The sequence below is a fragment of the Tyto alba genome, unplaced genomic scaffold (genome assembly GCF_018691265.1).
Source record: "Tyto alba isolate M040663 unplaced genomic scaffold, T.alba_DEE_v4.0 Super-Scaffold_26, whole genome shotgun sequence".
NCBI lineage: Eukaryota > Metazoa > Chordata > Aves > Strigiformes > Tytonidae > Tyto > Tyto alba.
This window is the reverse complement of record NW_024881300.1, coordinates 14,370,878-14,397,491: the sequence shown is the minus strand read 5'-3', so window position 1 is coordinate 14,397,491 and position 26,614 is coordinate 14,370,878. Positions and strand designations below refer to the sequence as shown.

Below are 26,614 nucleotides of genomic sequence, written 5' to 3'. Positions count from 1 at the left end.
ATATAAAATTGTATCCACTATTTATGTATTATTGTATCCAACACATATGTCCTTTCCATATGGGATGTTCTCACTGTACAGAACATGGTTGGTTCCAAGTATAACTCAACAGAAGCATTCAACCTTTGATTTTAAAACTGTTATCATCTCCACTTCAACAACCCACGTTGAAAGGAAATTCCAGATTGTGGGGGGGAAATGGCTGCCAATCTGAATAAGGAGGAACATCGTCAGATGGCAGGGAAGTATTTGTACTAGTTGTATTAACAGAAGCAATGACCTTTACACACTCCAAAACAAGCCATATGGGCCTTGGATCACAGCAACCGTTTGTCAAGCAAAACTCCTGAATCATTTCAAGCAGTGTTCAAACACAGCCATAAGAAGCCTGAACATGGAACGTTCTTCTAAAATGCCTTGCTGAAAGAGGGGAGATGCACCAGATTTTGAGGTAACTGCTATTTAAACCTTCAAATCCTAGAGAAAAAAAATTTTGCATAAATTTTGGCCTATCCATTGTTGGGGATGGAAAACAGATGGGCTGCAGTTTAGCATTGCAGCAAGAATCCAAATTCAATTCTCTCGCTTGTTTTTAGGAGAGTTAATGGAAGTTGAATAATATGCACTGGCAGCCCCTAAAACCCCCTGTGCTTTTCCTTTCTCTTTTCTTTGGCAGAGTGAGACTATTCTGCATTAAATTTGCACATGGCCACCTTTCTCACTAGTGTAAGTTTAGTGATTCTTCTGACCTTATTTCTGATGAATATGAGCCTTAAACTTTACAAACTTTGCCCTCATTTCTTAGGCAAATTCTGTGATCCTTATAGCATCTACAAATGAACCAGAAGGATCTGAAGAAGTGAGCAATGATTTACTACCTACCCTTTTTATTCATTAAACTGGTGATAGTGATATTATGGACCTTCATGACAACATTGATCTTTAAATGAAACAAATTAAACCCATACTGTAAATTTTCTTAACAGAGAGTAATACACTGAGTTCTGGATGCTTGTGGCAAGGATATTAATGGTGTACTCAGGGTGGGAAGTAGAACACATTTTAAATGTAATCTAAAAGAGATCAGGAAAGAAAATACCATCTTTCAGGGAAAACAATAACAAAAATAGACACCAAATACAGCATGTAGCCTTTCTGCCAGTAGCACAAATAAAGTATAAAACCAACCAACCAACCAAACAAACAAAAAACAAACATGCTGAACTCTGCTTGGAGAACCTCAAAAGAGAAGGCATTCATGTGTCAGACATCATGTCTAATAAAGCAACGCAAACAATGAAGTCTTGTGAGTTTAAATGATGATGGGATTCAAAATGACAGACAATGACTAATTCTGAAGTTTCTGAGAAAGAGATATGGAAACTCTTTGGCAGCTAAGTAACTCTTAATTTGGCCCATTAAGTACAAGTCTTTTACCTGCTAGACACCCCACTTCACTGCTATTCAGATGTGAACAAGGAAGCTTTCATGAGTGAAGTCCTCAATGGATATATCATGTTTTATAGCAATGCTGTGACCTGACTCCCCCATTGCTGTGACAGTAGAGATGTACGAAACCAATTGGGGAGTCCCGACATGACTGGAAAGGAACTCGGCAGAGAACGGATGAAAGTTTTTTAGGGATCTGTGACTGTTCTTAAAGGTCAATGAGGTTATGAGATAAAGGGATTTTAAGACCTGCAAGTTTCTATTTGAAGTCAGCAAACCTTTTCCCCACATTGATCTGTTTCCCTTCTCTATGCTTTGGTGTTGGGTCTCTGTCATGACAAAACAACCAAAGTGGTGGCTGGAGAATGGGGGCTGAGGTGAGCACTGAGAACTGATAACTGAGTCCCTTTTACAACTTCATACATGCTCAGGTTATCTTGCTTGTCTGGTAGACTTCTAATTCTTTACCTATATGACATTGTACCAATCAGCCACAAAATAGTTTGCCTGAATCTTTTATCTTCTCACTTTTCCCTGAAACATCTTTCAAGAGAAGTATTAAAGTAAGCTCAGCAAGGCTAGGATGGACTAAGGTGAACTCCTCCTCCTTCCCCTGCTGCCTTTGCTTCAGCACCTCTTCTGTTGCCTGTCCTTTACAGGCAAGTGGCCATCCTAGAAATGCTTCTCTTCATGTTTCCTCACTCCCCAAACTGAAAAGTGTTTTTCCGGTTGGACTGGTGGGGGGATTTTTTGGTGGTTTGGTCACAACACATCATTCATTTGGCAGAGGTAGCTCTGCAGTTGGCACACCTACACTACTCCCAGGACAGCCCAGGTGCCCCCTGTGTTGGGCAGGGATCCCTGAATCTCTTGTCAATCAGTGACTATTCCAGCTTGGAACTCCTGAGAATATATCATAAATTTTGCCCTTAGACTCTGCAGCCAACACAGATCGGTAGCAAAGAATGATAATGCCTGAGGCTTATGAAGGAGGTCACAAGAAAAGACATAGTCTGGGCTCTCGGAGACAGAGTATTACAGTAACCTCCATAGCACCAAATAAACAGAACATCTGACTGTTGCTCAGATTTGGCTCACCTTTTGTACATGTGATGGGAAGGGGCCATTTCTGCAATGAATCGCTGGCATGCAGCTTCATGCACTGTACTGGAAAGGTTAGTTTAGGTTCCGAATTTTATAGGTGCAGTGGGAGTCTAATGGTCTTTTATTAGCACAACTCCATACTGACCTCCATGCTAAAAAAAGCAGGGACTCTCATATTATCTCATAATCCACCAAGGGCAAATAAACCTTCAGAAATTCTACACTTTCTTTTTTTCCCAATTCTCATTAAAACTGTGGTCTCTGTTATTATCATGCAGACATTTTGCACCAGTTTTTTTTTATTGCAGTCAAATACAGATGCCCTTTTTATTTTGAAGCAGAGCTAATGGCAAACCTTTTTTGCTAAAGTTTCTGATTATCCACTATGGCTGAGAGCAGTTTACCAGCAATAGTCTCCTTGGAATATTCAGGGTTATGTACAGCTTTTAATTCTTTAAAGAGTTTGGTGATAAATAGCTTGTTTATACTGTGATCTCACTTGAAAAGCAGCCAGCAGTTTTCTGAATGTGCTTGTCCATTTCTTCCACCACCAAGCTGATGGTCCAGCATCAGAAACATGAAACTGATAAAGCAAAATCCATGCCTTGTATTTACAGATTAATCCAGTTAGTGTTAGGTGTTTTTACAATGCACCACCGAGCTCATAAAAAAAATGCCTTCTATCTCTGTTCCAGGTGCTGGTGTGGTTGTGTGTTCACTAAGATAGTTTCTGACCTTGCATCTCTGCATGTGGCACAAGTTTAGTTTTGTAAGTGTGATAGGAAAGGAGAGGAGGGGGCAGCAAGATAGAAAGACTTCTTCTGTTTTGATCTACATGTTATAGTGGGTCAATAGCAGACGCTGACCTTAATGGTGATTTATAGTATTTCTCAATACAATGAATTCCTGCTATTTTCTTCTTGATTTCTCAAAATGTTTTAAAGCAGGTACTGTGGCTTTATTTATTTTCCTCTTCTATTTTTTCCCCTTTACTACAGTTGCATATTGTTCCTTACATGAATGAAACATACAATCATTTCTCTTTGGGTGGCCATGACAAAAACATATGCCATTTTAGCAGTTCTTAGTGAGATGTTTAGGTGTTATTGGAGGAATTTTTCTCTATGAAAGGAATTTTACACGACGCTGGGCACTTCAGAGTAGTCTGCAGTGCAGTAGCACTACGTGGAGGCACATAAAGTGTTCGTATTCTTTCATTACTGATGTTTCAACACAGCGCGAGATATTAGCTTCCAGTAGTGTGGGAACACTTAGATTACAGTAGTGTTACCTCATTATACTTACTATTATGAGAGTTACCATTTATTCACAGTAGTAAACATTGTGCTAAATAGTAAGTGTATATAAAATCTAGGCTTTAGAAAATAATACAATTATGAGTACTGAACAATCTTGAGAGATTTTGTTTAGTGAAAAGCATTTGCTGGAGCACTGTGTAAACCCGTAGTAATAGGCAGTGCTCAGTTGTCAGAAACCTTTCTCTTTGATTTTTTTTTTTTTTTTTCCCAGCTAAAATTCTGAAAGTAATTAAATGTCTGAGATTAAATATGATTATCAACCAAAACTGCAGAACCTAGGGCAATCAGCCATTCTGTCTTTGGCCTCTTCTGAGACTGTTAACAAGAGTGATAGATAGATGGATGATGACTGGTTTTGAAGTGTAGATTTCTGCTAAATCAGTGGACAAGATATGTCAAATTTCTAGTAATTTCCAGGAGGTTCTGCCAGACCCCCCAGAGAGCTACTCTTTCATTCACTATTGCACTATACTAGAGCCACATAAATTTACATGAGAGAAAATGATGTTCTGTGAGTTTCTATAGTTTAATGTATCCAACTTGCCATTTTAGAAAGCAAAGAATCTAAACAACAGTTTTGCTTATATGTCTGGGTAACACACAACAGCTCCATAATCAATAATAGAAAATGTTACTGAAGGGCCCAATAGACCTCAAAGAGATAATGTGAATTGGCCATTAACAATAAGTCATTATAAAACTTATTAAGTGAAGCCTTGGGGCTATCATAGAGCCTAAAGGTTGACATAAATTTTTCATACACATTGAACTTTGCTAAATGTGCCTGCATTTGATTAATGATGACTTTCTTCAGTGCACTGATAAGAAGAAAGAAAATATGAGCTCAGGCTTCAGCATGGAGAATAGTCTCCTGCAAGCAAGGCCGTCTTTGGCAGCAGGGGAAAAATGGAGCTTTCTAAAGATGCCCTTCCAAGTACACAGGAGTTTATTACTCCCTGAAAAATTTCTCCTTACCACCCAGAGATAGAGCACTGAGCACAGCATGTGAACATGGAAAGCCAGTTTCGTAGTTGTGAATATGAAAGCATCATTGCTCTAAACCAAAAAAAAAAAAAAAAAAAATCCATCCTCCCAGCCCCCTTAAGTACTCCATATATCACAAAGAACACTACAGAAGTGCTTCATATTTATAAAGCAGGTCTGTGAGGTGAATGATACGTCTGTAAGGCCTGCTGGTGATAGAGCTGGAGGAAGTTTGATTTGGCAGTCAAAATAGAGTCATGGACTCATGGAATGATTTAGTTTGTAAAAGAAGACAACAACAAAATAAGGCCTTCACTTGCAGAAAGGCCTGGAGAAGAGCATATGGATTTAGTCAATTAAAATAAACATGTTTTTCACTTGTTTAAAAAAAAAAATTAAAAAGAAAGCGATTAGTAACCTCAGTCCAAAGCAGTCACAAAGCCCAAGTCTCTTTAACGAACCACCAAAATGCTAGGCATATCAAAATTTAGGGGACAGTTTTAAAAAAAACACTGAGTAAGTTCTTTTTCTCTCTTTCTAGTTTTTAATGCTGTAAAAGGACTAAGGACTAACTACTAAGCTTTTATTTTCATTTATTTTAAAAGAGCACCCCTGTAATCAAGAGTCTAACAAACAGCCATAACCAAGAGGACTCAAGATAAACCAGAATTCTTCTAGACTTAGATAGATAAGTAATTAAGTATTAGTTCTGATTTTACAAACATAAAAGGAAAAAGAAATGCAGAAAATGAGAGATGTATCTATTCCTTCTCACCTCCTGGCAGTATGGGGTAGAAGATGATGTTTTATCCCCCATTATTACCAGCCATGAATTTGACACTGTCAAGTTGCCACTCCAAAGCAGATTTTGTGTCCCCCAGCCACGGAGTACTTTGCCCACCAGCCTCGCTGGTGTTTTAGCTGTTGCTGTTCTTGATGCAGTTATAAGCTACTGCAAATGGACTAAACAAGTATGAAAAAGAAAAGGAAAAAAACAAAAAAAAAAATAATCAGGTTTTGAGTTTGGCAGTTAGAGAACTCACAAGAACTTTGATAATCTCAGGTTCAATTCCCTACCCCAACTAATATTTAATTATTTGTAGAACACAAATTAGCTTCAATGGAAAGTCTGAAAGACTTGAAAGTGACACTTCTCTGACCTGTAAAGAGTTCTTAGTGTCACACACAGTCGAAGCGTCTCCGCCTCTTTGATCATCTGTGAGGTCATAGTTTATGCACTTCCTCTGCTGTGAGAAGGCTGAAGACCTAATTTTGGAGGCAGGGTTTGCAGCTACTAAGGGAGGGAATAACAAATACAGAGCTAAAGTTAGTGAGCAGACAAGGCCCAGGACTTTGTGCAGAGCAAGAAGAATCATGTTTTCCAAATGACTATGAATCTATAAATTGGAGCTGGTTAAAATTGTTCTTGTGACTTGGGTATTTGGCTGACACACCTCAGTCAGCCAAAGACTTGAAATAGCCTTCCTTATCAAACACTGAGATTAGTGATATTAAATAATGGAAAACTTGTTCACTAACATGCCTGGACATGGAACTGGCTCAAACTGGTTGATCCTTAGTCTCAGCTCAAATTAGTGAAAGCAATAGCAAAGCTCCAGAGACCTGCATCTAGATAATTCTGACAAGCTCACCCATTCCCCTTCACAAGCCATTCCTTTTTCTTTTCTCCCGTCCGTGCCCTTCCCCCTCCCCCCCCCCCCTTTTTTTTTTTTTTTTTAATACAGAATGTGATTCTGGTGCTGATTGTTCGGCTTTAGTTACAGTAGCTCAAAATTTCAATCAATCACCAAAGGGGAAACCTGGCCAGGGTCTACCTAGATTTTTGTTTAATGAGCCTTTCAATAAAAACATGTAATTCTGAGAATTCTCCTGGCTGGGGAAGACAGAGAATTCCATGCTTTTGGGTCCCAGAAAGCTAAGGTTGCCTCTTTGTGAGCCTGATTTAAATTCCTATTCTTCACTTTTTCTGTAAGCTTATCAGTACCAACATGGTAAAATTCAGCATTTTATTTTGTCAGTCAGACAATAATATGGAGCCAAGAAGACATGCAAATTATTTAAAAGCTTTTCTCATTTGTGGTCATATCAGTTTCTGAGGCATGATCTTACACAAGATCACATAGAAGTTGGTGGCAAGCTTGCAAGCTTGTACGCCTTGACACAGTATCAAAAACTGCGTGACATAATGGCAAGAACATGACAGAGGCAATCTAAAAAATCCCAATCAAACCCTTCCTTTCCATATCCATGTAAGTTTTGAGAGTTCCCTTAGCAACCAGCACTGAACTTGCATACCTAATTGCTTCATTATCAGTGTCGAGAGAAATTGTGTACAAATGCACAGAGGATATACATGAGATGGGGGGCATGTCAAACTTGCTCAGATGCAAGTTCTTCTAGTGATAGGCAGCTAGACAAGTTGCTGCTTACTTTTTCCAACAGGAACACATACACGTACCCAGCTCACAAAATAAATGTCACTCCTGGTAACATCGCACTGTCTGTTACTGAAGGTATCTGGAGGGGTTTTGTTGTGTCCTCCCCCACAGATGATGTCTCAGAGAGGATTTACAAGAGAGGAAAAAAGATGCCAAAACATCACCTGTACTTGCTACTGTCCCTTACCTTACCTGGCTCAGTCGTGGTGATCCTTCTTTTAATTAGGGTTTGTCTTCAAACCCACTGAAGTTGTAATTAATCTTTCAGTTGCCTTCCATGGACGTGAGGCTCAGTCCTTCCCTGAGCTCAGTCATAAAGAGAGAGAGACTACGCTAATGTAACTTGTGCAAGTAAATTCCTTCCCATGTCGATCAGATCCTTGGGAGCACTGCAACAAACTATGACCTGAGTCCACAGCCTTCTCTGATTTGTGTTGGGGACAAACCCAGTACTGCTGCACTGGGCTGGTTTTTACACTGTCAGATTATAAACCTGAGACTCCAGTGACCACTGCTGTGAAGTTTAACATAAGTAAATGTCCTGTTGTTGTGCCAAAACATGCTGTTCATTTGGGGTGCTGCAGATGATACATAATGAGTATAATTCCCAGCATTTCAGAGGTAGTGTTGGCTGAGATTAGCAAGACTAACTTAATAAAGCACTATGATAATTGCATATTCACTGGGAAGGGGAAAAATAATCAAATGAAAAAGGACAAAACCAGCAGGGAAAGAAAATTTATTTCCAAGCATCTACGAGAGTGCTACAAACAATAGAGACTAAAACTCAAAGCACTTAAAACTATTAAAAAATGTAGTTGACAATGTCCTTCTTAAAAATTAAACATAAAAATGTAGAAAATGCAGTTATTAATTCTAAAACTTCCTCAAAAGTGAAATAAACCCAGATAGCATCAATGAGGACGGAGTCCTACAAATGACTTCTTTTAATTTATTTCAATTTGTTAATTTGTAAATTGATACTCATTTCATTTTTTAATGTTTATTTAAATTTATAATGGAGAAATGTGCAAATCTAGCAAAATATTCTTTGGATTATAAACAGAGAAAAATCAACAACCAAAGAAATTTGAACCAAGTTAATAATAAACTATAGAATTACAGAGAATGCATACAGCTATAATAAAGTGAATTACAATAAACATTTTAGAGCAAATCTGCTGATTTAGCAAACTCTGCCTTATAAAACATAGGGATATAATGGGACAAGTGAATACGTTATGAATATAGAGCTGAAACATCATTCATAATTTTAACGAGTTAAATTTTAATCTAACTACATATATGGGGGTCTTCATAAAAGCAATACATCAACAAATCAGATTTCCTCTCAGATCAAGCAGGTTGGTACCTGACTGCAAATGAAGGACAGGTTCTGTAAAATGAATGGTAGAAAAATGTATATAATTTCTATTTATTGCCTCTTCCCATATTGCAGCTGCTGATCTCTGACCCTAAACAGCAAACTATATTAAATTTAGCAGAAGTACAGCTGTACACAGATGCTGAAAATGTTGATGTGCAGAACATATTCCAATCCCTTGCTCATTCTGAACTAATATAAAAAAAGTTATAGATCATTTTTTGATTAAAAACATACATTACAAAGAACAACTCTGAAAGCACTCTGTATTTCTGTCATCACAAATTAAAATGTCTTCCTATCAGTAGACAATGCTATTCTGCTGCCACAAACAAACAAAAAAAAAAATCAAAAAAAAAAGAAAGTGCCTGAATCTTAATTACTACTCAGGTAAAGTAATTGTCAGGTAGAACAGTCTTTAGGGAACTTATAGCTAAACTGGGTCAGATTTAAGTCTCTAGAATCCACAGAAGCTTAGCACAGATACGGAAATTCACAAGCCTGGAGTAAATTTTAAGTACAGAGTACTCCTGTCCACTTACAAAGTCATTTCTGAAACCTCTGGAATTTCTAAGATATAAGATAAATGCATATTACATGGGAAATATTGAAAAGTATTACACTTAATTTAATCCAGAAAACACAGTAGTATTATATGAAGATTATTACCGTGTTCTGGGAGCAGCCACAAGCTGTAGATAGAGAGGGTACAAAATGTTCACCAGACATTACATTTTTTTTAATCTAAAAAACATTTGTAAAATGTACTTGATTTTTAAATAATCACTTAACAAGGCAACAAACCAACTACAAACACATAATAAATAAGGCTATTAAAAGATCACAATCGTAGTAAATTAGTCAGAACTATAAATGGGACATTAGAAACACTATGTTTTTCCTTATATGCTTAATAACCAGAACAAGAATTAAAAAAGAATCAGTTTATTTCAAAGTCTGCTTCTTATATTGAAGCACATATTAAAGCAACAGTACAATGTTCATAAAATATAAGTGTGATGCTGTAACATTTCTTACATGTCAGAATACTGATATTTGTATGTATACTAAAATAAGAATTTTAAAATTGTACAAATAGATACATTAAAAATGACATAGAAATAGGGCGCCTCCCACTGCAACAAGACAGAGTTTTTATATCTGGCACGTATTAGTTCAAGATGAAAGTATAAGCAAAAAGATTTACAAGAATCAGCAGTAACAAGTTTGATGCTCAAGAGACATAATAATTGTACATTGTACTGTACATACATCATATGGGTTTAAGCTGGCTGAATATTATATATTTCAAGTTTAAAAATGCACTACCATACAGAGTGTCCATAGTTTAAGGCGAAATTACAGCTCAGAACTGTTATCTTTTCTAATTTGTGGAAGCTTCTTTGACATAAGAGATTTAGATGTTCATAATACACAAAAGATTTCCCTTATTTGTAGGTTTGCTTTTAGCATTTTCCTTCATTTAAATATTTTGTATTTCTTAAGTGGGTTTTTTCCTTTAGTGAAGTTGGCAGCCAACTTCTGTATTTGCCTTTTGTAGGAAAAGGTACTTCACAGTATTTACCACTTCTATGTCCTTTTTTTATCAAAGGAATCCTCTCTGTCAAACTTAAATGTTTAAATGTGATTTTTCTTGATTTTTAAAAAAATACCTGCTTACATTTCTTCTGGATTCTTCAGAACATCGGACACAGTTCTTAAGGCCAAATCTTAAACTTTATTGTTAAGAATCATCATCGAAAGTGTCTTTGGAGCCATACAAGTCTGCAAGTTTCTTAAATCGAGGTCCCCAATTTTGTAGATAGTCGTAGTCCAAATCAGAATCTGTTGTCGCTGACTCTAATGAGCTAAGTGAACCAGCCACTGAGCCTCTTCCTTCATAGCCATAGATCTGAATAGAGTCATAAGGAGGAGCAGTTGGATCATTATCAGCCTCTTGTATTCTTGTGTTGATGAAATCATCAACATCAACACTATTAGGAGCTGGCCGAAGCCCTGGTCTTGGCATATACTGATACTCAGGTTTTATGTCTTTACGAGGAATAAATCCATTGATGCCATCAGGGTTCTGCAAAGTAGCTATATCAAAAGCTTCAGTATCTTCCTCGCCTCCTCCTTCATCATCATAAGTAATAATGTTCTCTCGGACATCTTCTTCTTCAAAAACAATCAGAGGTTCTTTTTTCTGTCTTTTCAGTGTTACGAACAACACTACAATTACTATAGGAAAAAAAAAAAAAAAAGGCAAGTTAGACTGCACTCAAACAATAGCTCCTTTATAAATAGATCATTGCATTCACTGAAACCTCACAGCTTTTGTACTGCAGTTCATCATGCATTTTTGCTAACATCTGCATTTTTAGCATATCTACCTGGTAAAAGCATCGATGTTTGTACACAGAATTGAATATACTGATTTGAGGTTTCCTGTTTGGGCTGAATGCCATTGCTCTTACTAATTGCTCATTACTGCGAGACTAATTCAAGAAAAGCATTTGTGGGTCCCAAGTGATGCTGCTTTTGAGCAGCCCTATCACATGTATATCTGCAACAAAACAAGGATCAATCCTTACTGTCTTCTGTATGCCCAAAGCTTAGCTCTAATTCCATGTTTCATTTCCATGAAAATGGAATTTTTCTTAAGCAACACCTCAAAACACATGCCTTTGTCGTTGTGTTCCCTCTCACTTAAAATTTCTATAAAATATCTTTAAAATATGTAAGAAAATAAAGACTAAAAACTACTATGGGCAAATCAAAACATTTTACATAAATATTTTCAAATCATCAGGAAATGCTTTGCAGCACTTTCTTAAAAGCAAGTCCTCTGAGCCATTCATTTGTCTTCAACATAAGAGGAGTTAGAGGAAAATATCTGGCAGGAGCCATTAATCCTGGCTGACCTCAATAAGGAATTTGTCATCCAGGGAAGATCACAAAACTTAAAACTGTGTCACGACCGCCTTTAAACAGTGTCCCTGATTAACTGATATTAGGCCACAAAAGGACAATCTCTGACCACATGTAGACAAACTCATTGGTGTTTGTTATTGCAGTTATCATATACTGCCTTTCAGACAAGCAGATAAGTACCTCTTATAAAACTAAAAGCTAAGAAATTAAGATTCATTTATCCATCTTGAAGCTGAAGGCAAGGTTAATTTTCTAACACAAACAAGTATAGAAGAGTAATAAGTAAAAAACTTTTTTACCTAACAAAATCACAATGCAAGCAAGAATAGCAATTAAAGCTCCAGTGCTTAATCCAGCATTGAGGATGTAGGCTTCAGCGTTACAGGAGAGCAAGGAGCCGTTGCTGTCACAGCCGCAGACCCGAATGGTGAGGGTGTTGGTGCTGCTCATAGGGGGGAGTCCACCATCACTTATTACAATAGGAAGAAGATACAAATCTTGCTTTTGTCGACTAAATCCTTCACGTCTAACAAGAACACTTGCTGTGTTATCTGTTTAAAGAAGAGAGATAGTCATCATTACTTTTTCCACAAAGTCATCCTCTTAGTGAATATTGACAAAATATATCTTGCTACCATGGCTCTGAATTTTCAGATGACTTAGCATTATTTGTACAATAAACCTGTACAAAGTATCACCTTCCTAGTAACCCAAGAGCAATTACAGTATTGTGTTTCATTTATATAGTACCACACTCAATTTTATTTATTTTAGGGTGATGAGGGTAATGCAAGGATCACAAAAAATCTCTGTTAGTACCTCCTTTTAGCACCCTACAAACATTCTGGGAAACTCACAATACTTCATCAACTGCCAGCATGACTGGGCCTTGGTATCGTTTCTTGAACTGGTTCTAGTGTATTTCCAGAATTAAAGACTTCAGTGGAGGGGAACAAAACAAATCTCCCTGATTTATTATTCTTGGTGTCAGACCTACAGGAATGCAAGGCCAAAATCTGTACCAAAATGTCCTGTGTGAATGAGACTCCCACCAAAATGAAAGCCAACATTTGCTGTGTATTAGCAGATTTGAGCCTCAGGGTTGACCTGTTTCAGTAAGAAATGCAGTATTTTATCAGAACCTGGTTTTCACCCAAAGTCCCAAAGCCAGAGTTTGGAAAGCTTGATCATTTATACACAGTATGTCTGGGCACATTTTGAATTACATGGGTATGAGGAAGAGTTAAAGTATTGCTCTAACAGTATTTCCAGTTGTTCTCACTGAGTGGTTGCCTGCCGTGGGCCTCCTGGTGCAGGGGATGGAAACCAAGCTGTCATCTCAGCACAGACAATCATTTTGGATAGTCCTTCCTACTTCCTGGGGCAAAAATATTTGAAAGGGAATTGTGTGACATGAAACGCTAGGATGAGACAGCCTGTGCTTCCTGCTCCCAGCTGCTCCAGACATAGGCTAGGAAACATGAACAGCATTCCTTTATTGTGCTCCTTGTCTCTCAGTTCTCAGACTGATCCAAAGTTTATAAAATTGTAAACATCCTGAAGTAAATAAAATGAAACAATCATATCTGTGGTTTTCAGACCTTCAAAAACTAGTTTTGGATGAGGATCTACTTCACACAACCTTTTCTGTTTTGCCATGATCTTTATTTTTCACTATAGAAGGGAAATAATAATAATAATAATAAAAAAAGAATGGTTCTTTTATCTACTAAGGGAGGGCTAGTCACCTCCAACGGTGCCCATTTTACTGTTGCCTTGGGCAACTGCAGAAGATTAATCATTTTCCTCTTGAAGAGTCAGCATAAACTCCAGGATTTAATAATTCAAATCATAAAACCTCTCTTAATGATCTAATCTTTGATATTTCCATGAAAGTTTGTGAATAAATTATACCAAAAGAGAAGCATTATTGCTTTATATTAACCACCCTTGCAGACAGTACCCCTGATGTAGGACAAGGTCTGAAACTGCAAATTTGGTGGACACAGCTCAATTTATGGGATGAGAAGGATATTTGCACTAGGGTGCTGCTTATCTGACTCTCCCACTAGTAACTTCTGCAGATCACACCAGAAAGCATGAATATTTTTTAGGACTCTCCTAGATAGGATCTGTTTGTTGTTTGTTACATGTGAAATTAATTAATCTCCCCATATCTATACATCTCCTGTCAGGCCCACCACACCAGATGCCCAGTGTGGTTACTTCAGCATGACAGAACTGTAGACTGATACTGAAATTTAAAAATAATATTTGGATAGAAAACAGCTTGTTAACTTCTTTACATGATGGTCATATTTGCTAAGGACAGAGAAGCTGATAAAGATCTGATTAATTATTAACTTGTGATTTTTGGAGCTGCTCTTCATCTCTTTTCAGAGTCTTTCTAACCTCCTAAATGTTTACATGCAACATTTGCCCAGCTAGGCTTTGTAACACAATTTTTTTAAAGAACCTTAGTGATATCAGTATTTGTATGATAGGAGTCTTATTTTAGGACTTTAAATTAATGAGCTTATAACAATTTGGTATAAGTAGAAATGTAACATCTAATACCTATTAACCTATCAACTAATACTTGAACTAATATGTATTCATATAGAATAAAACTATCCCACAGGGTTCTCTAAAATGCATTTAATAATTCATTTCCTCAATATGAGAACAAAGATTTGCTGTTTTAAATGAAAGATCACAACAGGACAGATTATTCTTGTGGCAAAAAATATAAATATTAATAGTGGACAGAGCTACAACTGCCCAGAGGCTGCAAAGGCAATATGGAAGGAAACACAGGCAATGTCCTATACTAGTATATTTAGTCTGTTGTCTATGTGTATTATATTATATCATATCATATTGTATTTTATTGAAATTTTGCAGCTTAAATACTATTCCTAACTAGAAATAAGAAAAGGATAGCAAATTGTTCAGTTATTATATAGACTAGCCAAAACCATTGCAGTCAATTATATTACACTAAGGCTGAATTTGATCCAATGGTTGATTTATCTGGTTTAATTTTAAGTGATTTCTAGTTTAATATAATTTTTTAAAAAGAAAAATCCAATCAACACGCCTGGCTAAAGTTTAAAAAGGACTACCATATATCAAACCTAAAAGGTCATTTTAAATTTTTTTTTTCTGTTTATGTTCACTTCTCACATTTAGAAGAAATATCCCATAAGAGGAAAAAACCTCTTTTACCTAGATAAAAGATAACATATAATCCTAGCTAATATTCTTATTCTTGCTTTTTCATTATTTTCAACTCCCAGGAGTATAACTATAATCCGGGTATAATGGCATTTTTTAAGTCAAGAAACAGAAGTTAAATGTCAATATCAGCTTAAAACTATTACTTAACACATATGGGAGCCACTTGACTGACAGCCTTAACAAACACAATGGAGGTTAACACAAGGCAGAAGGAAGAAACCAGCCATCTCAATGCCATGCAGAAAATTACACATGCTCTCATTTTTCCAGCTATTATTGTCTGGGATATCCAATATCCAAAAGTATTTTAAGTGAAGATTACCGATACTCTCCATGAAATCTTCACAATTAGAAGTTAAAATTGCATTACTTTATGGTGATCTTTATAGTGATTTTCCTGACCTTTGAATTTCATTTTTTTCTGTGGTGATCTCATTGATGGTTTTCCAATTTTTCCTCTACATACAGGCAAACGTAGCTTAGCTTTTGGGGGCTTAACAGATATATATTGTGTAAGGAGGTTTCTAGACTAAAGCAGCTGACTGCAGTGTGAACACTATCGCCTATACCAGACAGAATGTGAGTGCTGATACAGCAGGAAACCTAAACAATTTCAGGGGTATAATCATATAAAATCATTACCAGGCAGTGGCAATTGCTGTGGATAACCCATGGCAAAATCCCATAACTTTATTGTTCATATGTTTCAAAATGTCTTGATTAAAAGGTCTGAAATTAAGAGGCAAAGGACATATATCTATTTAAAAAGTGGGTTTTTGTGGACTTACAAATTTAATTTCAATCTTTGTGAAGCACTATCTTGTGTATTTGAGAAGAGTACTACACCTCACTTTTGCTACTGCAGTGTAATTCATCTTTGTGCAGCATGGTAAAGCAAAGTGGTTGCAACCCGTCCAGCAACACTGGCTGTGTGCCAGGCCTCCACACAAGGTGAGTGGGCCCAAGTAAAGGGCATTTCAGTTTTGGACAGAGTGGTATTAAAAGCAGGAAATCCATTTGCGAAAAATCCGTCTCTCTTCTGTGAAGTGTCACAAGCCTCTACTGCTCTTTTGAAGCTCTGACTTCAATGGGAGTAAAACTGAACAGAGCCTGGGCAAATACAGTGCTGTTTATTTACATGGTATAATGTAAGTAAACAGCACAAAAGTAATTCAGTGCTTTATCACAGCATGTGATAAGCCATTATCTCATGTTTTCTATGGAAGATAGTCTTAGCTGAAAAACTTGGTAACACAGTAGGCTATTAATAGGATGTTGAATGTGATTACGTTTTTTGGATTACTGCAATATGTGATTACTTTTAAGAGTTGGTAGAAAGAAACTCTGTTAAATGATAATTATAGGACTGTATTCACTTTAAAGTTCTGTAGTAGACCCAAACACTGGAGTTTTCATTAACTGTTCTCCACAGTTAATAAAGCCATTTTTCTTTGAAACTAGCAATTCCCTCTGAAAGTGGTGCATTGGTAGATAGACAACTCAGATTTACAATTGAAAAAAAAAACCACTTTACATAATCATTTAAATTATTTGACTTGGAAATGGTAAAACACTCTCTCTGAGAAGGTTTTTTTACATGGAAGTAGATAGAATTTTAACTTTTTAACTTTGCTCTCTACCATAACTTACTTTAAAAAACCCCACAGAAATAGTTAAATTCACAGTATCACTGCACTGAGGATTGTACAAAAATGAGGGAAAGACAGAATGGAAATGGATGGACTTAATTACACTATTCATTTCCCGAACACAAAACTATACAGGAAGATTCAATCCTTAAATACTGCCTTGCTGAAATAACTTTTTGCAGTATTGTCAGGTCCAGTCACTACATTCACCTGACATCATAATTTCACTTACAGAACATTTTTATCTGGTTTAATTTTGTCATTAAAAAAAAAAGAATGAATTTTCTGCATAGGGAAATGAAGGATTAGTGGAATTGGTTGGAGTCAGGAAATATGATGCCACTTCCCTGCAGCTGTATCAGAGCATCTCAATTCTGACCTATGCTTCCTCTGTTAAAGATTATAAAATCTAATCCATTTTCAGTTTGATATGATGACCATAAAATATCTTTTAAAGAGAAACTTGGCCTCAGGGTCTCAAGGAAAGAATAATTTTTCATCTACTTCTTTCTAAAAATACATTAATCAATTTTTCAAAAACTGTGTTTTACTACTTTAAAGAGAATAAATATATCCCCTCCACTGGATCCTTTAGGAATTGCTTATGTATGTACATGTGTCAAGCACTAGGCAACAGTATTACTTTGATCATTCAAGAATAACAGAAATTTTGTTTGGGAACTCTGATGATAATTACTCTCACTTCAGATGTTGATATAGATATAAAGTATGACACAACATAACACTTGAGAGAAAAAAGTTTTTACTGAAATAATGTATCTGGATTATGTTGCCTTTTGTACTTTTGGCAATATATAAGAAATCATTTGGATTCATTATTTAAACCAGTTCAACTGAGTTCTACTTTTCAGACAAGAGTCAAATTTCCTTCAAATGTTAAAGCTTGCTAATTATTACCAATTTCTTAGAAGCTGAAGCAGTTTTTTCCGCATACAGGAAAATAATGAACATTGAATGAGAATATCATATTCATTATCATTAAATAAATGGAATAAATATATATAATGGCTGAAGCTGTCTTTTTCCTGTTTACACCCCTCTGGCTTCCTCAATCTCTGGCAAATTAGCTTCACTGATGCTATTGTGTTAGATGATCAAATAAGTTTTGATGCTCACCTATGCCTGGGGTTTTGGGTTTTTTTACTACATATTGCTTATAACTTAACATCAATCTGAAGGCAAGGCTACACTATATTTCATGAACAGAAAATTGGCAAAGGTATTGGGATACCCCTGTCCTGAGATATACCCAATCTGGGTATGTTTCACAACAGAAATCCACTTTTATATTTCCTACAAAAGGTTAGCATGGCAGAGATTTTACTCCAGGAGGAATCTAGTCCATGTCTCTTGTGATTCATAATTTACAAAAACTAGCCAGGAGAGTAAGGTGAACAAATACAAGCAACCTAACAATTTATCTTGCCTTAGCTAATTTTAGCTTAACAAGTAAATTTTCTCTAAATCAAGGAGATTTGCCAATTACATTTAGCAAATGTTTTTGTCAATGTTTTTTACCCTCTTCCTGGGGGATAAAACGGCAGTGAATTTTTCATCTAGGGTATTATTACATAATTTAAAATATGTATTCAAAAAAATGAAAGTGAGCTAACAAGTATTACATTATTCTAAGAACACCCTTGTATTTCAGCTACATTTTTTCTGCCTTCCTTTCCTAAATCTCTGGAAAACAGATACTCTGTCAAAGTTAGTGAAAATGCTGCTGCATGACATTATGTTGGCCATTAGTTTTACTTCGTCATTTATTTGGACTCTAGTATAGAGGAAATCTTCCCACAAACCTCTGTTGTCTCTAAGTGTAAAATTTGGATTATGAATAATTTCAGGTGGTAAACTGAAGATAAATCTTGGTCCATTGGCCGAGTCATCCTTGTCATCAGCACTAATTGTAATAAATTGCTGTAAAAGAAAAGTACTCTGTAAACAAATAACTCCTTCTATGGATACATCACATATAAACAGCATTCTGAGAAATGTGTTGAATACAAATAATTTTGAAATTGCATAAACCTCCCAAGTACCTCAAAAAATGTATGCAATTTTAAACACATAGCAGACTCCAAACTAGAACAGGCAATCTTTATTTGCTATTATATTTAACCAACACAGAATTATAGATGTAAAAGTATACACCTATGTATATACATTCTTATATACAAATATATGCTAATGATAACTTAATAGACTAAACAAAATTCTGCAGAAAACTCAGCAGCTCAGAGGGAGTTAGCATAATGACCTTTTCAAGCTGCTACACTAACTGCAAAAGTGTAGAGCCATATTTCTGCGTGATACTAACCTCTATTCCTCACAGATTTTTCAGGGATAAATCTGTAGGCTAAACTCCACAAGCACTGTGCTGTGATTCTTCCCATAAGATTCTGAGCATTTCTGTAATATCCAAAACAGGCTCACAACTGGGATAGCTTCTCCCAGCCAACTCGGTTGCCCATGTGGTGGTTATTTAGTAAACACCAGTCATATTCAAGGCACAAAGCACTGTATCTACAACTGTTGATAGCAGTTCAAAATAATAACACAGGAAAGTGCGTTTCTGTGTGCTCTAGACATTTTGGCCAAAATTTCAAAATAAACATTAATTTACTACCACTCATTTGATGCCAACACAAAACCAGGCTAACACTCTGAAAAAAGAAATTCACAGGCATACCTGATTGCTTCGAGCATTTTCACAGACAAACGCTTCATAGGCTGCTGCAAATTTTGGAGCATTGTCATTAACATCAACAACCTTAATTGCAACTGGAACTTTAGCCTCCTGGTGCTGTTTGTCTATGGGAGTAAGCAAAACCGAAATGAAACAGAAGCAGGAAAACCTCTCAAAACAAACAAAATTTCAGCTGTATCCAGGTAAGAATGAAATAGTCTAAAGTATTTCTACTGGGATTTATTGCAGTTTATCAAACTCAGACAATTAGAGGATTACAGAATTTATACCATTAATTATAAAATACCTCAGTCAAATACTTACGGACTTCAACTGCAAAGACAGAGATATTATGCCAAGCAATTTCTTCCCTATCCAAAGCTTTTATTGTTTTGATATTGCCATCTTCTGCATTAATAAAAAAATATCTTTCAAGGTCAGTGTGACGATCAATTGAATATCTAAAGAAGATTGAAAGTCAGCAATTAGATAAAAGAAGGATTAAGCAGTTTCATGCATCCAGATTTGTTCTATGTCATTTTTTGTAAATAATTGTAATTAGTGCATTTATTGTTACCCTTAATAGCATTTTCAAAGGGATGATAAGGATTACTTTAAAAGGAGATTCACCTGGTTGAATTATTAAATATCCATTATCTACACATTTTTACAGCTTTATACAGCTCTGGATTTTGTATCTTTACCTTGCAATTTTTTGAAACGTTAGCTATGCCCACAGAACAGAGTTTCATAATTTAATATACACTGAGAACATGACAAACAAAAATAAATGAATAGAAGACTACCCAATGTGACTGCAGAAAATAGGTGTGTGTATGTGTTTGTCATTAGCAATTAAGGCTTAAGAATTACTCAACATAATCTCTAATCTACTACATAGACTTATATATTTTGAAAAAAAAAACCCATGCTGTGATAACAGCATATGATATTTTATAGAAAATATAATTTAGAATAGAGTCTAACACATACGTTCTTAGGCATATTTTAGTTAGACATAACTATGTTATGATATCTTAGTGGTACAGGCTTTGAGAAGCTAGTATCTTATGGAAGAAGACAAAAAAATGCTGTATGGTTAGAGCTATTAATATTCTGGGTGAATTTAGAATATTACTGTGATTGCATAACTTGCATAACAATTATAAAAGCTAATGCTTAGAAAGAAACAGCCCGTGCTAACGAAGCATACCTTATAGCACTGTTTGCAGCATCAGGGTCTTTAGCATGTACTTTTCCAACCACAGTACCAGATGCTGCATTTTCTTGAACTTCAAAAACATAACTTGGTTTTAAAAACACAGGTGGCTCATCAGCATCTTCCACTGATATCTTCACTGTTACTGTGTCCTTGAATGGCCCATTGCTGATGAACTTAGGATCAATATGTACATTGGCTGCCTCTACCTTGAGACTGTAGGACTTTTTGGTTTCAAAATCTAAGACCTGTGAGAAACAAGAAGACAACACATTCCACAGTTAGTAAAACTGGAGTGTAAAAGCAGTAAGGAGTCTCCTAGTATTCAATGACATAAAACAAATGTGAGCATCTGTCAACAAGCTTGGACTGAAATGTGTGTATTTAAAAACATAAAGACTCAAATGGAAGGAGCTACATTCTATGTATGGAGCAGCATAGGAAGGCACTCAGAATATCATGACAGAGTCCATGTCTTGTTTTTTGCTTGCTGTATCACTCCAGAAATAATCTTTACTGGGGAAATTAACCTTTTCTTCATGCAGCCTTCTAGGTAGCATAGCAGAGCAATGGGTAGGAAAGAGGTTCCCACAAAATGCCACATTTCATCTATCTCAAACTGGCAGGCATTCCTTTAGAGATATGGATGTGGCTTGAATTGCCACTGGGTGCACCGTGAGATAGGACACAGAGAAGTTAAATTAAGTGGTATGGGAAATATGGAGATGGCTTGCAGTGCTTTCATTTCTGTTGTTCTTTCCATCCATAGATCTCATAGCACTTTATAAATGGGAGGTGAAATAATGCCCCATAAGGTAAGTCCTTTTGGGAGCCTGATCAGTCACGGCATATCTGTATTGTCATTGACATGAACTGGCTGCAATTTTGCAGTATTGGTAGCCTCAAAATGATCAGGCAGGTGCCAACCCCAATTCACAAAGTATGCTAACGCCATAGACTGAACGGTGTGACAGTTTGCCCACATCTTAAAATACACAAAAAATACACTCCCACCTCTAGAACAGACACAGTAATTGAACCACAGCATAGTTCTGACCAGAGGAGACCTCTGAGTCTCTTCCTGAGAGAAGAGACTATTGTGCAGGGCAGGGCTAACTTTGAAGTTAAGTTGCCCAGGCCTTCTCCTCTGAGTTTTAATTATGTTCAAGAGAGATGAATAGCTATAAAGATACAAAGGGCAAAATAATAATGCTTAAAGAATTAATAAGATTTATCATTTATAATTTGTACTTTAAAACTCATTTAATATCACTTTTAAAGTTCAGACTGATGGATTGTATATGAAATCACTTGAGTATTTTTGCTGCTTTTTGCATAGCCTGTGACTCCTTCAAAACAATATTGTGGACAATGCACAGCTGAAGAATTCAAACTATAGGGCATGAGGCTATTCAGACTGAACATAAAGCAACAGTGAATGTCTGCTACTTATCAGCACTAGGCAAAACTTCATTAACAATGAAGCTGATGGCATTGTATTTTACCGTGACTTTTTATAATGAATTCATTTATTTTGGGCAATTAATCCACTGTACAGTATTTATGTAACTCTTCTTGGTTATTTTCTTCCATTCCAATTCAGCTAATGGGGAAATGGAATATTAAGAGTTAATCACAGTTTTAGAAACAAATTAAGTGAAATTGCATTTACTGATATTTTAGCTTAGGTGGTAATCCATTATTACCAAATATTCTGTCAGCAACAAAGAATACTACACATTAGTAGGTACCACTCACCTTCTTAAGCTTTACAACACCTTCCTGAGTTTCATAATCTGTTGTAATTTCAAACATATCCATGCCATCTCCATCAATGATGCTGTAAGCTACTAAGCCATTTTCCCCAATGTCTGGATCTTTGGCCTTCACTCTTCCTACTTCCTCTCCTGGGACAGCTGCTTCCGACACCGACATCTGGTACACACCTGGTGGAAAAAAAAAAAAAAAAAAAAAAGACATTTCCTTTAAATATGCAGTCTGCTCTCCAGTTGTATATTTACTCATTTAACTTGTAAGTTCCAAATAAACACAGTATTTTTTTACATTTTCAAATCCCCTGAAGGAATGTTATGTTATAAAGAGCTCTAAGAAGCAAGTCATCTGTGAATTCTTAAAACACATTACTATATATAAAATTACTTCCTCACTGGTGTTTTACATAACATCTGTGTATCTCTGTTCAGGTGGGGTTAAAAAGACAAACAATCATTCAGAATGCAGAAATTGTTGTGACATCAAGGTTATTTTTCATATCAGAAATGTTATTACAAAAATGGAAGGAAAATTCTCTTTCATATGACTCATGTTATGACCTTCAGCTCTGTAGAGTCCAGAAGCTTTTCTGCTCATTCATTCAGGAGCCACAAATTATATACAATGAATTGGATAAGACCTCTATGCTGTGCTGGCTAAAGAATAAATCTGCTGCTTTCTATGGCTTTAATCCAGACTGTGAACATATAGTAGAAATGATTATTAAAATTTAGCACAACAGAGAATACATACTAATTTGTATGGGATTCCATACCAAAAAAAAAAAAAAGCAGTTTTCCCTCATCAAACTCCAGTAGGAAAACCATCCCTAAACATCCCACAGATGTGTGGCCATACAGGTTTTTCCTTGCATATTAAGGGACACCAAATGAGAGCAATATTGTTCCTGGATAAATTTATCCAACAGTTGTCCTTTAGGCAGCATTGATTCCAGGGACTCTCCAACCCACTCCAGAGTCCAGGTAACATAACCTGATCCTAAATGTACAAATCTATGTCAGCATTTTCTGCCACTTCATCAGCATTAATAAATTGGGGAATAAAAAAGAATGAGAAAATAAAATAATTTAATTTACACCCCCCTCCATAGTTGCTATTGCTGCTACACAAGTACCCTATGAACATCAGGAGACTTACACAAGGCATGGACTTGGATCATTACCCATAAAAACAATTAATTGGCACATGTCATCAAAATAGGTCATTAACTCCAGTCACAAATAACCCAAAATTTAAGCACATAGCTCATTAAGGGTTTGAGCAATGAACAAAAAAAAGGAAAATGAGAATAAAAAAATCAGTCACTTGGTTGTTTATATAAACAGGTCAAATCCTTGTTTTGAGTTACAAAATATGCCAAATTAAGTTCTTAAATTGGGGATGAATGATTAAGTAGAGTAACTGCTATTTAGCATTTCTGATAATTTTAAATATTCTCCCAAAACACTCAGCAAAGTGTCTTGAATTTATAGAGAAAAATCCATCATTTGATGGAGTTACTCAACAAAATACTATGTACAGGGGTCCCAGATTATCATTGAGAGTGAAAAGGTATGTTTATGAGGTATGTAAAACCTGACTTTTTTAGGATTTAATATTTTCCTGTTAGAATGGTAGAAAAAGCTCACATAGATTTTTATATTTAGGGACTGGCTATGTCATTTAAGCTCTTGCACGAGGATCCAGGAAGTTGTAACAATGGAAGAAGAGCTGTTAGAGAGATGGTCATGTCCAGGATATATCAGTGTCATAAGAGTTTCTCAGAGGAGAAAGAGGGTGGTTTGGGATGGGGTGTACACTGCACTCAAAAAAAACCAACAACCCATGCAGAGATGAGATGCAGAACAGATGTGTGGGTCCATTAATGTACTTCCACCCAACTGTGAAGACTGAATCTGTTAATGTCAGCCCTGATTAATTTTATATGTGAAAAATAAATAGCACAAGTATAAAAAATGACTTTATTTGACCACCAGAAACACACTTCAATCATCAATTTAAAAATGTAATTATAGCAAATTTAGTTTGTATTGCCATGGTAAATATAAGTCCTGAGGAGTATCCAGTCTTAACTTTTATCCTTGTGGACATTCACCATTTACTAAGAGTGTTTATAAAAGTAAAGGATGAAGCATCAACCTTTAAAATGAAAGGCTATGTGAAATAAAAATTATGCTCACTCACTTGAAGGTCTGTCAAAGACCTCAAAGGGCATAATCAGAAGCTGTTAATAGATTGTGCAACACTTTCAACAAGGGCCAAGAAATGCAAAAGACTTCAAGTCTGAGAAATAAAGCTGCAAGAACATAAAGTAGATCTCATTTCCTTTGTCTATCTTCAGCAAAAAAACAAAGTAGATTTGTTTATTGAAAATGGTTATCATAACTATGCTTGCAAATAGGTACGAACTCGGAGTACTGAAAGGCATGACATGAAGCCACTTGTAGACTTCTTTCAAACAGCATAAATCCAACTGGAGAGCTTTCTGCTCCATACATGCTATGTGACTACTGCATATTACAACTCTCACAACACAGAAGAATCTGTTCCTACACAATACATGCAAGGATTTTTGTTTTAACCTCCTTCTATTTCCCCATAATGATTTCTTAAAGTTCTGGTGGTCTGAGCAGAGTAGTAAACACTGCTTGCTTTTTTATAGTGTCTTTTACATCCACATTATAATTATGAAAATGGGAAAGGAAGTAAACCAGCTTTTCCCAGCACTGCTGCAGGGTAGGTACATTTTCTAGTATTTCTGACTGATTTAACTCACAAGAGAGCCCTCAAGAAATGGGGCTTCTTTGTCCATTAATAGAGGTGTCCAGACTATGTCTTCTAGATCATATCCTAGGTATATTTCTAATATAACATGTTCCAGTAGTTTAAAAAATTAAGTGCAGTGCTAGGAATCTTTGTAATCTAACCTTGACCTCAAAAAATGTTTCACTTTGCAACACAAAACAAATAGTTCATATACTAAAGCTCTGTGATACTAGCAAAAATGTGTAAATAATATTTATCTATTCACATGTGCTGTGATAATTAATCAGTTACTGATTTTTGAAGTTATGAGTATGTCTGAGACTATACAAATATCGGTACCAGTAGTAAATGTGAGTAAGGATTTTGTTGTTACTTACTCTGTGGGAACTTTGGTGGGTTGTCATTGACATCTGTAAGTGTAATTGTCACTTTGGTTGTCCCTGAGAGGCCTCCCATGTGTCCTCCCATATCTTTTGCCTGTATTACAACATGATACTCTTCCTTAGCTTCTCTGTCCATATTCGGAAGGGCAGTTCGGATAATTCCTACAAATACAAAGATAATATGGCACAAACAAATTTTCACAGGTTCACATAATGAAAAATTGGATATTGCATTTTTAGCTTGGATTAAAATACAGCAGTATTTGCAGTGATGGTGCAGATTCTGTTTTCCCTACACTGTGCATCAGGCTATGCAAGGAAAGTAGCCCAAACATTCAATACAGTTGAACATAGAACAAACCTGGAGAATTACAGTTCAGCACAGAAACTGCCATTTCTATCATACCATATCATACCACAAAAGAAATAGTATCCTCTTTCTAGAGGGGTGTACCCAGAAGCTCTACCAAATGCCAGAGGATCAACCTGCAAAAGAGATTAGCTAGAATCAAGAGAGAATGAAGGAAGCTTTGGTCAAACACATCAGCATCAGTAGATATACCCAACTGTACTACCTCAGTCAATATATTTAGTTCTTCATTTTAATATATTCCAGTTATGAGGTCCTACTCAAATAAACTGCTCAATAATACCTGTTTGAGCTTCCACAGAGAAGTACGGCTGACCTTCAAGAATACTGTAAACCAGTTTGGCACTGTTCCCATAGGTAGGATCATCAGCATCTGAAGCTGTTACCTGAATAACTGATGTACCTAAAAATGGAAAGCAAACACAGAAGAAATACAGTCAGAAGCAAACATGTCTGCAAGAACTACGCAGAGATGCTTACAGTCATACAGCATAACTATTCCTTAATTTTTTTATTTGCAGGTTTGGTAAAGGAAAAAAATTTACTTTGCAATTTATATACAACAAAATAGACTTGTACAATCTGAAAACATTGTCACCAGCTGTGATGTGGCTTAATGTTCTAAACAGTGTATGTATAAAAGTCAGCAGTCACTCCGTACCATTACGTGTTTTTTTTTTTTTCCTCAGTAGTTTAAGCGTTATATTGCTTTTGTCATTAGACAGGCAAACAATAGAATTTTCTTTTTACATTTTCCTCAGTAAGTTTCACAGAAATGATTCTTGTAGAAATCTCTTAGACACAAACTCAAACAGAAGATGAAAACGGAAAAATAGTACGGCAGTAACTC

At 36.0% G+C, this 26,614-nt stretch overlaps 1 protein-coding gene across 5 annotated transcripts in view; it reads right to left on the bottom strand.

The window, feature by feature from the left end:
- Window positions 1-8,033: 8,033 nt before the first annotated feature.
- Window positions 8,034-26,614, bottom strand: part of CDH11 (cadherin 11) — an 83,187-nt gene continuing 64,606 nt past the window's right edge. For all 5 annotated transcript variants that reach the window (XM_032990656.2, XM_032990652.2, XM_032990654.2 and 2 more), the window contains 9 exons: window positions 26,048-26,167; window positions 25,389-25,556; window positions 22,210-22,397; window positions 20,446-20,699; window positions 19,557-19,693; window positions 19,236-19,357; window positions 18,346-18,463; window positions 11,933-12,184; window positions 8,034-10,940 (listed from right to left, as the gene is read on the bottom strand). In XM_032990656.2, the coding sequence (XP_032846547.1) occupies window positions 10,444-10,940; window positions 11,933-12,184; window positions 18,346-18,463; window positions 19,236-19,357; window positions 19,557-19,693; window positions 20,446-20,699; window positions 22,210-22,397; window positions 25,389-25,556; window positions 26,048-26,167 (1,856 nt within the window). In that variant the 3' untranslated portion in view covers window positions 8,034-10,443. The remainder of the gene's footprint in view (window positions 10,941-11,932; window positions 12,185-18,345; window positions 18,464-19,235; window positions 19,358-19,556; window positions 19,694-20,445; window positions 20,700-22,209; window positions 22,398-25,388; window positions 25,557-26,047; window positions 26,168-26,614) is intronic.